Consider the following 14,796-nt stretch of genomic DNA (forward strand, 5'->3'; position numbering starts at 1 on the left):
CAATATATTTTTTCCAATATTTTTGTACTTACCTTGTTGTAGCTAGGATGTCGATATTCTTGACATCGATATTTTTGTTACGATGTTTTTGTAGGTCGATTTTTTTACCTTCGATATTTAGTCAGTGATTTATGCATACTATCTATCCACTTTCCTTTCTACACTTCTCTCTTTTCATTCTTACCATTATAATTATTTAGCATCTATGACCATTATCATTTTCATCCTTTAGTGGCAGAGAGGGCCTGATTCACAAACTGGAAAATGTGGTATGTTTGTATTACTACAGAAGTATTGCAAAATGTACAACAAAGTGCTAACCACAAACTGCACTTCTGTAGCAACTTACACTTTCCAGTAAATTTACTAAATTTAGAATTCACAAACTGCACATTTGTAGTTACCTAACGTTTGTAGAAAGTACCCATCTCCATTACTTTCTGTAGGAATGCGTTGCAGTACCAGATATTGGCCTTGTGTAGTGCTGGATGTACTACAACACTCTAAGGTTACTACAAAATTGAAAGTTACTACAACAATGCAGTTTGTGTATACCAAAAAAGTTGCACACTTACTTAACAGTGTAATATTCCTCAAAAGTGTAAGTTACCTGTGTGAATCAGGCCCTGTGTGTTTTCCTAATTAGATGTTGTCTGGTATTTATGTCTGGTCTCACTAGAATGATATAGCACTTGGGTACAAATATGCAAACGAGTAGTCCAGCACTGGAGCTCAGGATGGCAAACACCTCCACCGCCACCATGTACTTCCCTCGTGTGCTCAGGTATGCCGGGATGAAGGAGATCCACACACTGACAAACACCAGCATACTGAAGGTGATCAGCTTGGCCTCGTTGAAGCTTCCAGGCAGGTTCCTTGACAGAAAGGCCACAATAAAGCTGACTGCAGCCAAGAGGCCCATGTATCCCAGCATGCAGTAGAAGAAGATGGTGTCTCCTTCATTGCATTCAAAAATTAATTTCTCATTGTATGATTTCAGGTTCAGGTCCGGAAATGGAGGAGACTTAACAACCCACACAGCACAGATTACCATTTGCACTAAGAAAGAAAAGAAAGCAATACCAAATGGAGTCTTTGAGCCTAACCTTTTCATCGCAGAGCTGTTGGGATGTGTTGCCTGAAAGGCAATGAAAACAATGATAGATTTTGCCAGAACAGAGGAAACCCTGACGGAAAACACAGTCCCAAAGGCAATCTGCCGCAGCATGCAGGTGAGCTTCTTAGGACGACCGATGAATATGAATGAGCAGAGGAAGCAGAGCATGAGAGAAATCAGGAGAAAGTAACTGAGATTACGGTTGTTGGCTTGCACGATGGGAGTGTCTCGGTACCTGATGAAGACACAGAGGACAGAAGTAGTAAGAACTGTCATGAAGGCTGATGAAAAGGTGAGTGTGAGGCCCAGTGGCTCACCATAACTCAGGAACTCAACTTCTTTTTGGATGCACTGATCATGCCTTTCATTTGGCCACTCATTATCAGGACATTTGAAGCATTTGACTGTGTCTGAAAAAAGACAGAAAGCTGTTGAGCAGGTGCAAGGTTACACACCCTCACTAGAGAAATTGGAAGGACAACATTCTAGAAAATGGTTTATAAAGCATAGCTAGCAGAAATTATTAATCATCTCTTGATTTAGGTACATGAAGACATAAAAAGAAACATCAGCAAGATTTAAAAAACTCTAGCTTTGCTGTCAGAAACAAAATTTCCAACTAATCTTCCAGGAAAATGATAAAGCGAGACGTGGTCCCAAAGGCAGGAATGGACATCCTCTCTCACTGTGGGTCACAGGCACAAGAGGTTTAAGCATTCACAAACCCTCTGGATAAGTAATCCAGAGGGTTTTCAAACAGTAAGGCCACCGTAATACAGCTTCACACAATGAATAGTTGTCACATCAATTTATTGTCACCATCACAAGTTCCAGGCAGAAGGTAAGTGACAGTTGGAACCTTCAAAGGACACTGGTATAATTACATCATTAGTTACTAGAAATCTACTAAAGGAGCAAAGGAAAGATTCAATGATGGTTGCAAAATTCTGTACAAATTTTTAATAAAACCCTGAAAGTCCTAGAAACAATGCGAGCTCCTCTTTATTAGTGTGGGCTATCTTTATAGTTTCCGTTAGGTCCCACTTAGGTTTGATACCCTCTTGGGATATAATGTGGCTGAGGTCTTCTACAGTTTGTACTTCAACGCAACATTTGACTTTTTTAATGGGTAGACCTGTCTCTCTTTTTCAAGATGGAATCATGTGTATTTTAATTGGTACTGTAAATCAAGATACTGTTTTGGAAGCACATTGTGTGATGGACACCTTTTAGCAGATGTTTCATGATTCTCTGAAAAGCAGCGGCTGCTGACTCAAGACCAAAGGACGTGCGTTTATATTTCAATGCCCCCAGTGGTGTGATGAATGATGAAAGGTGTTTTGATGGAGAATCTAACTCTAATAGATGATATGCAGGCAATAGGTCTAAAACACTAAGGACCTTGTTATGAGTTTGGGGTTCCTCCTTTTGGACCACCACTACCGCTTTGACAGGAGGACAGGGCCAAGCCTGATTTGCATATGGCCATGTCTGAACTGGGGTGGCTTGGTGAGCAAAATAACGATGGATTAAACTCAGATCTGTGACTGGGGGTGAATGTTTAGCCATTGTAAAACATTCCTTCCATCATCTTGTGTATTTTGCTGTTCACCCTTTGTGGGAAGGATATGCCCAGACGTGGGTCCCGTGCTCACTACGCTACTGGAGTCAAGCTATCCTGGCTGAAGATGGTTGATAGCCAGAAACGGTCCTAGGATACTTGATTCTGGTCCAGGGAAGACATGGCTTGGCAGTTCGGTCTGGACTGTTCCCATGAGGCATAGGGTCAAGACAGATTTGCATATGGCCATGTCTGAACTGGGGTGGCTTGGTGAGCAAAATAACGATGGATTAAACCCAGATCTGTGACTGGGGGTGAATGTTCAGCCATTGTGCAACATACCATCCATCATCTTGTGTGTTTTGCTGTTCACCCTATGTGGGAAGGGTATGCCCAGACGTGGGTCCCGTGCTCACTAGGCCACTGGAGTCAAGCTATCCTGACTAAAGACGGCTGATAGCCAGAAACCGGTCCTAGGATGCTTGATTCCGGTCCAGGGAAGACATGGCTTTGCAGTTCGGTCTGGACTGTTCCCATGAGGCACAGGGTCAAGACTGATTTGCATATGGCCATGTCTGAACTGGGGTGGCTTGGTTAGCAAAATAACGATGGATTAAACCCAGATTCGTGACTGGGGATGAATGTTTAGCCATTGTGCAACATTCCGTCCATCATCTTGTGTGTTTTGCTGTTCACCGTATGTGGGAAGGGTAAGCCCAGATGTGGGTCCCATGCTCACTACTCCACTGGAGTCAAGCTACCCTTGCTGAAGACGGCTGATAGCCAGAAACCGGTCCTAGGATGCTTGATTCCGGTCCAGGGAAGACATGGCTTGGCAGTTCAGTCTGGACTGTTCCCATGAGGCACAGGGTCAAGACTGATTTGCATATGGCCATGTCTGAACTGGAGTGGCTTGGTGAGCAAAATAACGATGGATTAAACCCAGATCTGTGACTGGGGTAAATGTTTAGCCATTGTGCAACATTCCGTCCATCTACTTGTGTGTTATGTTGTTCACCCTATGTGGGAAGGGTATGCCCAGACGTTGGTCCCATGCTCACTACCGTACTGGAGTCAAGCTATCCTGGCTGAAGACGGCTAATAGCCAGAAAATGGTCCTAGGATGCTTGATTCTGCTCCAGGGAAGACATGGCTTGGCAGTTGGGACTGGCAGTTTGGAAGAGGGAAATTATACCGGTAGTGACTATATACAGTGTGGTCACATACATAGTACTGTATACATTATTACATCACCTGAAATGTTTACATATACACTGACATTTCCCTATTCTCTTCCTTAGCTGCAGGAAACATATATGGATACTTCAGACAAGGAGTCGGGCAATTTGCTTTCTGACCAACATCTTAATGAGGCCCATAGTGTGTGTTTCATATGGTAAGAAAGAAACATGAAACCACACCTAAAAGTATTTTATAGCCTGCTTTAAAAGAAAGGCCAAAAAATACTCTGGATTTACTAACTGGAAGAGTGGCTACAATAACCTCTTGTAAAGACACAAGATTAAAAAAAATAACACAAAAAGGTTTACAGGGCTCTATGTCATCAAAACTATATCTTCCGTACTGCAACAACTAATATGTTCTCTTTTAGGTCCTTAAAGCCAGTACCTGGTAAGAAAGGGATCTCCAAATGCCAAGAGTACCAATCAGATATGTGTATATGCAATACTATTTATAATGTAAGCTTGTTCTCACTTTAATGGGTAAAGCTGATTCTTTAAAACATTTTTAGCTTTTTTTTTATATGCAGGAATCCAAGGAATGATGTCCAGGAATGCACAGCCAAGGACGCCAACACCAAAACGAAGACCTAGTGGAGCCGCCGCACAGCATCCCACCGGGATTCCCAAGCACAGTGGACCTGGAAGCAAAGAGTTAGTGTTCCGAGGGCGAAGAACATATGCGTCAGCAATTATTATTATTATTATTATTATTGGGACATTTATTGAGCGCTGCGCTTACGCACACCGGCGTGTCCACGCGCTAAAAGTGGGAGTAGGCAGATGACAGGGAGCACAAAAACAGCACGGGCCATTATTTGCTATAAAGATAGGTTTTTAGTTTTGCCCGAAATCTGGCCTCATCAGGTTCCAAACGCAGGTCCTTTGGCAGTTTGTTCCAGTTGGTTGCCACCAAGTGTCTGAAAGACCTGCCTCCCATGCGGGCCTTCTTAATTCTTGGGGTCTTCAATAGGCCACCCCCTGTTGATCTCAGCGCCCGTGTTGGTATGTACGCTTTGATCAAATTCGTCAGGGGGGCGGGTGCCCTGCCATTCAAAATACGATGACAGGTACAGAGAGCTTTGTACTCCACTCTTCTCCTTACGGGGAGCCAGTGTAGCTGCTGGAGGGCCGCCTTGGAAGGCGCCCTTTTTGGCAGCCTGAGTATCAAACGTGCTGCCGCATTCTGCAGCACTTGCAGCCGGGCCATGCTTTTTTCTGGCGCCCCCAGGTATAACAGGTTCCCATAGTCCGCCCTAGCTGTTACCAGGGCATGAACCAGGGTTTGGCGTGCTGCCAGTGGGAGTAAGTCCAGGACCTTTCTCAGCTTCTTCAGGATCCCGAAACAGACTCCCACCACCCGATTAATCTGGGGGCCGAAAGTAAGCCCTACGTCAAACCACACCCCCAAATTGCGCGCCTCTAGGCACGGAGTGGGGGTGGGGCCAAGGCAGGAGGGCCACCATGCCGGCGACCAGGCAGACTGGGCTCTCCCTACCACCAGCACCTCCGTCTTGCTGCCGTTCAGCTTCAAGCAATTATTGGCCAGCAAGAATGGGAAGCGCTCTTCCGCACGAGCAGGCCCGCTTTTTTCTGACATTGCTTTGCCCCCACCACAGACCAGGTCAGAAGCGGAGAAAGGGTGGCAGTCTCTTCCTTAGGAGGTACTTGCAATAATAAGGGTAGAGGTCTGACTTTATGTGCTAAAGGTTTGACTTTGACTAGGACGCGCAAACCACAGGTTATACCCAGACATTCTCCCCTACAAGCAGTTTATAGGCTTGTATGATCTGGCAATACATTTCTGTCCTGATGATGATCCCTTATTATTTGTAGGATCGAAACGCCATCGACAGACTATGTAGTGACACATAAATTGCTATTGTATAAACCTAAATGTGTATACTACATGAGGTTAGCTAGAGAAATTTCTACTTGTAACTAGCTCCTCCCTTTACCAATTGCCTGCAACTTCTTACCCCATGTTGTGTTGTATATCTTGTATGTACCGGATACAGGACTGTATCCCACTGTATTACTGTTCACTTAATTTTTTCTGTATACGTTTACATTGATTAAATCAGTGTCCGGCTGGACACTTTTTTCCTATAGTACAGATTGTTGTCTATAATTTGCATCGTTTTGTTTGATCTCTATACATTAAGGACCGTTGTTGTTTGTAAAAGGTTTGACTTTGGGCTTGAGATGAATGTAGCATAACACATTAATTTTTTTTCAAAATGCTGTTTAAAGTTTGTTCAAAGTAATCTGCTACACATTGAACTGTGGGCAGCATTTAAAAGGGTGTTGCACCACCCGAATGGTACTTTTTCAGATGTTCCAGTGGTGCAATGCCCTGCTCAATATTTACAAAGTGGCATTAAGACATGTTGCATGGCTTAACATTGCTTTGTAAATATTGTCCCATTTCATGCAGGTATCTGAGTCAAAGGGGCGTGCGATTAGTGCTGCTGTTGGTGCTCCCCAGTGACACCCATTGCTTTATGATGCTGCCCCAGATTTACAAGGATACATACATTTGAGGCAGCGCAAAAACTAACCCCACTGAATTTCAGGCGTCAGAATGGCACACTTAGGAGAAATACTTATGTGTCTTCTTTGAATTCCTAGATTGTTTATGTGCAAGATGTGCACATAAACAATCATTCCCTGCAATAGACTCCCTTGCACCATGGTGCAAGGGCGCCATCATTGCAGGGATGATTCCCTGCAACGCAGGCGCCATTGCACCATGGTGCAAGGGTGCCATCATTGCAGGGATGATTCCCTGCAACGCAGGCGCCATTGCACCATGGTGCAAGGGTGCCATCATTGCAGGGATGATTCCCTGCAACGCAGGCGCCTTTGCACAATGGTGTAAGGGTGCCTACATGGCAGGGCATCATCCCTGCAATGGAGGAACACTTGCACTATGGAGGAACACTTGCACTATGTTCAAGTATGTCTGTGTTGGCCCTAGGCAGCTTTTGTTAGTGCCAGCACAAGGGAAAACACGGGGGTGGACAGTTTTCTTGTAAATATGGACCATCCCTGCATTTTTTAAGTGACACAGCACTGCTAAAGTGCATGCAGCGCCGTGTTGCGCCCTTCTCTAGTAATTATCCCCCTGTGATTCTGGTCAGCATCATAAATTCTAGTCAGAGAAAAATGACAGTCGGAAGCTTCATGGGACACTAATACAATTACATCACTAGTTACTAGAACGTTACCAAGGGAGGAAGTGAATGGAGGTTAAGAGAGGAAGACAAGTCCAAGGAAGAGATTATTTACAAAAGCATTTTATCAATACACTAAATACATTTTTCCTATGAAAAGGTGTTTCCCAATCACTACATGTGTTTAGAAATGGATTCAGATTTGGTAGTTTTAAGGGGCACCTTATATCTCTATTTTGCAACCGGAATCTGGTTGCAAAACTTTGATATTTACTCCTACCTCACAGGAGGAAAACTCTCTATTCTTAAACAAACAAAAAACAATGACACTTTTCTTTCAAAATGAAGTCCTTTTTGCTTCAAGGAAAATGGGCTGCATTAAAGCAAGTTTTTTTTCTCAAAAAGCAATCACAGACATAGCCGTTTGCTGACCCCAGCAGTCAACCAACCATGTGATGGAAGTTAATCATAGGGGGGTGAGCAATATTCAACCTCCCTAATTCATAATCCTGTGGTAGATTAAATTGCAACCCACTACTATTTTATAAATGTCCTATTAGTATATACGTTGATTCGCAAAATACCACTCTGGCCACAAAGATTGTGGCTAGTATTCAAGCACTGGTGTTCAGTGCATCTGACCCCTCTTAATCCTCATTTACATGATGGGACCAATAGCAGGGAATGATCCGCTGAGTGAAGTGTACAGCCCAGCATGCCCCGTGGCGCTCACCACAGGATACCTGAGAATATTGTGCAAGTGAGATGTAATCCAATTTACGAAATCCAAAAAGTTTGGTAGCGGGCTTTTGGGTTTATAGGGAAATAGGGAGAGATGCTACTTAACTTATAATTGATTTAAATGTTATGGTAATTATTTTTAGTGTAAATCATTATATTGCTCAATAAATATGTAAATTGTTTAATTGTTCTATTCTCTTCTGTTGCTTAGACTGGAGTGAGAATAGTTAATCTTACCCTTCAAATGTCCACCACTTTCCCTTACTGTTGCCTATACAGGAGTGGGACTAGTTAATCTAAGCCTTCCAAAGTATAAACCTTTACCTACGGTTGTGTAGACTGGAATAGGAATAATAAAACTAACCCCTCCAAAGTCCAGCGCTTTCCCTACTGTTTCTTAGACTGGAATGGGAATAGTAAATGTAACCCCTAAGATATCCAACTGTTGGACCTGTCAGCCTCAGGGTGGTCTTCCCCCAAACATTTTGCCTACTTAAATTCATATATATATATATGCCATGTTTGGTACCTATGGAATTATAATGATAACCTCCACTTTAATGGCAAAGTTGTATTTTATCAACAATTTTGAAAAGGCCTCTTTTACCTTATACTATAATAGAAAGTCGGCATCACTCTTCCCTTATCTCTTTGGGCCTGCATCCTAACTTGGATCACATGACTGGGTGTAGCTGACAGTTAGACTTTATGAATTCCTCCAAGACAGACACACAATAGAAAGATTAGGTGTGTCTCAATGGGCCATCACTGGCAGGATGGGTGTTTTGGAGCTGAGTACTGCCCCACTTACAACTGAATAGGCTGAGTACTTTCTCTACACAAAAGGCATAATGACCATGAATTATCACTGCAGCCAGCTTTGAGATAGGACAGGGAAGTCAGGAAGTTCCCTGCTATTCAAAGAACCTTTTCAGAAGTGTCTTCTACCTGGTATGGGAAGGGCACAAGGGTATAAAAATAGAACCATCAGACCCACTCTTCAGTTTACTACTGGACCTTAAGAAGGACTCTCAGAGGACTGCCTACTGCTGAGACATGTTGTGCACTCTGCTAGACTGCTGCTGTACATGAAAGGACTGCTTTACTGCCTGGAGCCGTCAAACCATCAGAGGCTAGCCCTGCATTTTTACCTGCACCCAGAAGTGACTCCAGGGGCTTGGTGGCTGGCCTCCTGTTAAGAGTCACAGAGACATAAAAGGTTCCCACCATCTTGAACCCACACCTGGATCAAGCCTGAGAGTGCCACTGCGAACTGAACCTGCACTATATATCAGATTTTATTGCCTCTAGACAGGCAATGTTTTGGCTCGCTATCTGGAAGAATAACTTGGCTAGCCTAACCCATGACATTATAAGAGACTGCCTTAACTGCGAAAAAGGGATGTTAATCCCCTGGCTTTCTGGAGTTTTAAAAAAATTGAGTAGCGTAGGCAAAGGACACCTCTTCCTTGACCCTAGAAAAATTGAGCTTAAAGACAAAAATAATCTAAAATCTGCACCGTACGCACTTTATAGCGAAGAAAGATTTGCAAGGGAATGAACTAAACCAACAATCCAGGCCTATGTGAATAAAGATCTGTACACACAACCAATCGCATTGTACCTTACGCTGCCAATGGCAAATTGGGAAAGACCTTTACTCTTTCGCCTCAGGGCAGGCACCGTCAGATTTTTATTATGTTTCCCATTAGGCTACTCTTTCTTAAAATCTGGAAATAATTTGTGCCCATGTGATGATATGAGCTTGCAAACTGACTTACACTTCTTCTTCTTTGCAAATGTTATCAAAAATATTTTAAATGGTTTTTAGCACCGTATTTTAAAAAGCACAGACCACTTTCTCTGGAGGAATCAAATTTGATGTTGTTAACTTTGAACAATGAAGAGCTGATATTCCACACTAGCACTTTTCTAAGAGTTATTACTCATGTCCGGAAAACAATGGAGCATCCTTAGCAAATTTCGGAACCTTATTGATAATTGATTTGTATCTAATATTGTGCTGCTTTTAAACATATTTGTAATTATGGTCATTTAATTTGGGATTGTATTTTGTATTGCTTTTATGAATTTGCAAAATTCGAATAAAGATTTTGAATCGAATCGAATCGAGTGAGTCCTGAACACCAAAGACGTGTCCCACCAGTCCTGGACCCTTGGTTGTAGTGCTAAAGGTGCCCAAATAGTACATTTCCAAAACTGAGGACTTAGACCAAATCGGGACAAAAGTGCTCTGAGACCCAGGAAGAGACCGGGGCTAACTTGCTCGCCCATCCACCCTAGGTGCATCCCCGGTCGGATTGACTTTGCGAATTCTCCAGCCATGCTCTTCTCCACAGCAGCAAATCTGTTTCATCAGTCCTTCGTCAAAGGGAGATGAGACCTCACGGAAATGTCTTCATCTACAGCCCTCTGCCTTGTCCCACTGAAGACTTTCCACTTCCATTTTGCAACTAAGGGGTCTATTAGGATGGGGGTCGGAAATTCACCCCGACCGCCATGGTAGCGGGTAAAGACCGCCCGCAAGGACTGCAGCATAACCGCCAGTCCAATTAGTATGCTCCGCAGTCGAAATCTGAACACAGCGGTACGATCGCGGGTATGAACATTGAGGTGGTTGCTGCTGCCTGCAGCACCACCGCGATGTCAAAAGGAGCCTGTCCTGCATTTCCCTGCACTGTGTGGCAGGCATTGCACAGTGCCTACCACCTGGTACAGGGACATGGGGGGTAGTGCACCCACACTCCCCCAACATATTGGGGGCCCACTATGCACCCCGGAACCTGTCTCTGCCAGCCGTTCCATGGCACTTCCAACGCAGCAGAAAGGCTGGCTTTTGCCAGCATCATTATCATGTTGGCGGAGCCTGGCCGTGCACCGGTCCTATTTTAGCAGTCCAGCTCCACCGGCTAGGCAAGCGTGAGGACTGCTACCGGCTGAAAAGTGGTGGACTGGATTTCTCACTGCTGCGGTCATCACCGCCATGCTAATGTGACCGGCAGTTTTCAGGGTTTCGATCGCGGATGGATTGCAGCCACCGGCCCGGCGGTTGCCACCGGCCCGGGGCCAGCCATCCATCTGCCATCCTAACAGACCCCTAAGTCTAAAGGTAAAAATCTTCATTGTGACTTCGCTCTATGGCCATTCAACAATAACACTCCTGAGACAATGATACTCCTGAGACACTATTACAGCCTGGCCCCACTGAACTACCTTATCAGACATTTTTCCTTCAAGAATTTTTCTTAATCCCATGCAGTGCTGCATCGTTATCGGCCTTAATTTTCAACTTTGATCTGGTTTTGCACGTTTTGATAGGTAGATTTAATTTATTAAAATATACTCTACTTATCTAAACGTGTTTAGAAATGTTCTTGTGTTGTGTTTTTACTTTATTACTGTTTGTGTCCTGCACAAATACTTCACGGGGAACATCGTTTACAACGAAACTTTTACCATTACAACGCAGGATTTACAACGAAAATCGTTACAACGACTTTCGCTGGAGGGCGCTGTTGGATAGGGAATAGTTTAATTTCTATCCAACACCTTCCCTACTATCCCTACTATCCACAGGGACTGGAGTTGGAATAGAAAATTAAACTATTCCACTATTCAGCACCCTCCAACGCAAGTCGTTGTAACGACTTGCGTTGTAATACCTGCGTTGTAAAGGCATGAGTGTTAAAAGCATGCGTTGAAACGTCATACATCCATACTTCACACATTGCCTCTAAGTTAAGTCTGACTATTTTTGTGCCATCTACCTAGGGTTAAGTACAGGTTCATTTAGTAACTTTTTGTGGTTCACCCTGTAACGAATTGAGGCTGTTGCTTGACCCGGGCTCACACCCCAGTCAACCAACAACCTAATTTTGCACACCAGTGCTTTCCCTATTGTTGCTAAAACTCAAGTGTGAATAATACATTTTACCATTCTAAAATGCAAAACCGTTCCTACTAGTGTTTCCTACTGCATGGGATATGGATACATGTAACTTCTCCAAAATCCAGCTCTTTGCCTGCTGTTGCTTAGGCTGGAGTGGGAACACTAAATATAACTCTTCTGAAGGCTAATACTTGACTGGAGTGGGAATAGTAAATTGAACCAATCCGAGGTACAAGACTCTCGTACTTTTGCTTAGACTGGAGTGAGAACAGTATATCTAAACCATCTGACGTCTAAGACTTTCCCTACTTTTGCATTAGACTGCAGTGGGAATAGTAAATATAAAACCTCTGAAATTCAAACCTTTTGCTATTTATGCTCAGTCTGGAATAGGAATAGTACATCTTACCACTTTGAAGTTGAATATTTTTCTTACTGCTGCTTACCAGAAGTGGGAATAGTAAATGTAACCCCCCCTCCCTAAAATCCAACACTTTCCTTAGTTCTGTTCTAGAAGTGTAATAATAACTTTAACCGCTCCGTATTTCAACGTTTTACTTATAGTTGATTAGAGCGGTTTTTATCATTTTGTTGTATATTGCTAATAATTCTTATACATATTTTGTGTTTAAAAATGTTTACATTATTTGTAGAGAAATGTTTTTGTTACAATATCTTTACTTCATTAATGTTTTATTTACATTTGAATTGTATTATTACAAATATTATTTTGAACATTTGTAAAATATAAACATATTCTTCATTTATGGTTCATACATTGATTGATTTCTAAATCTAGTATACATTACAAACAGAAGATATATGTTAATATTTGTATTTGAATATTTTAACATGATTGTTCATTTTTATGAGTATTTTTAAAATAAAATAAACTATTATAAATAATGGTTTTTTTATTGCCAATTTGTTGGTTGTTTTTATTCATGTGTGGGTGTAATAGTATATGCAGACAAGATCAATTCGGAGAAGAGACCAGGGAACACAGCGGGAAAAATCAAGGTGCCCCTTTATTCACAGTTGCAAGGCATAATGCATTTAGGCGTGGGCCTTCCTCAGATGCTTTCGCACTGGGTTACACTTGCTTCCTCCTTTCAATCTTCCAAGGCCCTCCGGTTGGCTGGAGTATTGCTGTTTCCGCTCACTATTGATTGTAGCTGCAGCCTGATGATAGTGACTGCATATCCCAGCATACATCTCATCGGTGAGTAATGATATATATTCATAAATATATATAACACATAAATGTGATAAAAAATACTTACAATTATTAAATAAACAAAATATTATTTTTAAATAATAATCTGTTTTAAATACACTAAAGTAACATTGAAATGTATTCAGTAACACATTTTTTTATTTTGCTAGTTAATATTCTTATGAATGCCATTTTTAACACAATATTTTTGTAGTTTAGTATAGGGACACAATATTTTTGCTATGAATAGTTTTGACTCAATGTCAGTGGTACTTGATATTTATAATCATGATATTCAGTCAGTGATCCTGTCATATACCTAAACTGGTATTTTAGCTTTTGTAAGCTGGTCTAAGGGCATCAAAGCAGATTCATAGAGAAAACTACTGAATTGCCACAGATAATGATACTGAGCCTAATTTAGGGTGGAGCATGCAGCCATCATTTTTGGTGATATGGAAACTTTTGTACTAATGAGCCTAAGAGAATTATGAATCACTTTTCTTAATTTCAAAACATGTGCAGCAAGCCTGAGTTAAGGTAAACATTTTGATAATCAAGACTGGTGAACGTGGTTGGGTAACATGATTCCTGAGAAAGACTAATACAATTTGTTTCAAATTAAAACATCCTATTTTTCAGTGGATAACTGTGGGACTGTTCTGTGAAGTGATAATTCAAAAAACCTTGCCACAAGTTGTGCACCAACATTTTGTGGCCTGTCCCTCATTTTGCAATGTGAAATGTGTACCAATAGGTCACGTAGCAACATCTCCAGTCACAGGGGACAGCAGAAAGACCTGCTGTCGTTGTTTGCAACCTTCTCCCATTGGCTGGTAACATAGAGATCGTGACCTGCAAGAACAGTAGACCATCATCCTTGTGCTTGCGTTTCTAAATGGGAAGCCTTTTTTGCTAAGCTGTCCATGTTATTTAATGGAACTGGTGCACCTTAAAAAAACATATTTCCCATTTGGTGGTATATCACAGGAGTGGCTGTGGTACCCTGTACACCTGCCTGCGATCACCCAATATGATTCTCAAAGTGGAAAGGGTCGCTAACAGACCTGTTTCAATTTGCAAGTCACTTCTCACCTAAATTAAGGTGTCAGAAACTGATCAATGGTTTGTGGCCGGAAATGTGGCATCTGCCCAATAGTACATGCCATAGCGAGTAGCAGTTAGGAAGGACGCCCCTTTTATAATCCTTTCACAGTGAGGTCTGTTGTGGGTCATGAAACACATTTTGCAAGAAATTAAAGCTTTTTTGACTCTAAAATGGATTTTGTAATCAGGATATAGCCATTGCAAAAGTGCCTCATGAATTTGGCCCTTGGCATTTTATTAAAGCCCGGTCTGAATTTCCTCATTTACTATAAAGCATAGGCCTCCAGGGATCAATTCTCTGCACCCGCTCCTTCCTTATGGCAAGAACCCAAAGGATCAGATTGCCAACCTTTACATCAGAGACCTAGAAACTGATCTGCTGAGTCACCCAGGGATCATCCTTTAGCCCCACTGTCTAATTGACAACGCTTGCCAATATCATCAGATTCAAGATATCCCCATCTTCTCCTATGCCAATAGCACCCAACTCATCTTCTCCTTGATGGACAACACACCCACCATCAGAACCAAGTTGTCCAACTGCTTGACAATGGTATCAGAGTAGATGAGAACCAACAACGTGAAGCTAAATTCTGACAAGATGGAAATATGGTTCTTTAGAAGTAAGACCTCCCAATGGAACTCCACCTGGTTGTCATCAGAGTTAGGACCAACACCCACTGTCCACTCAAGAAATCTGGGGTTCATCTTAGTCAACAAGTTCAAC

General features: G+C 42.3%; 1 protein-coding gene across 1 annotated transcript in view; it reads right to left on the bottom strand.

The window, feature by feature from the left end:
• Positions 1 to 619: 619 nt before the first annotated feature.
• LOC147693320 (extracellular calcium-sensing receptor-like) overlaps positions 620 to 14,796 on the bottom strand; it is a 116,876-nt gene continuing 102,699 nt past the window's right edge. The window contains exon 4 of the mRNA XM_086935927.1: positions 620 to 1,527. Within this exon, the coding sequence (XP_086792053.1) occupies positions 620 to 1,527 (908 nt within the window). The remainder of the gene's footprint in view (positions 1,528 to 14,796) is intronic.

The sequence above is a fragment of the Lissotriton vulgaris genome, chromosome 8 (assembly GCF_964263255.1).
Source record: "Lissotriton vulgaris chromosome 8, aLisVul1.2, whole genome shotgun sequence".
Lineage (NCBI taxonomy): Eukaryota > Metazoa > Chordata > Amphibia > Caudata > Salamandridae > Lissotriton > Lissotriton vulgaris.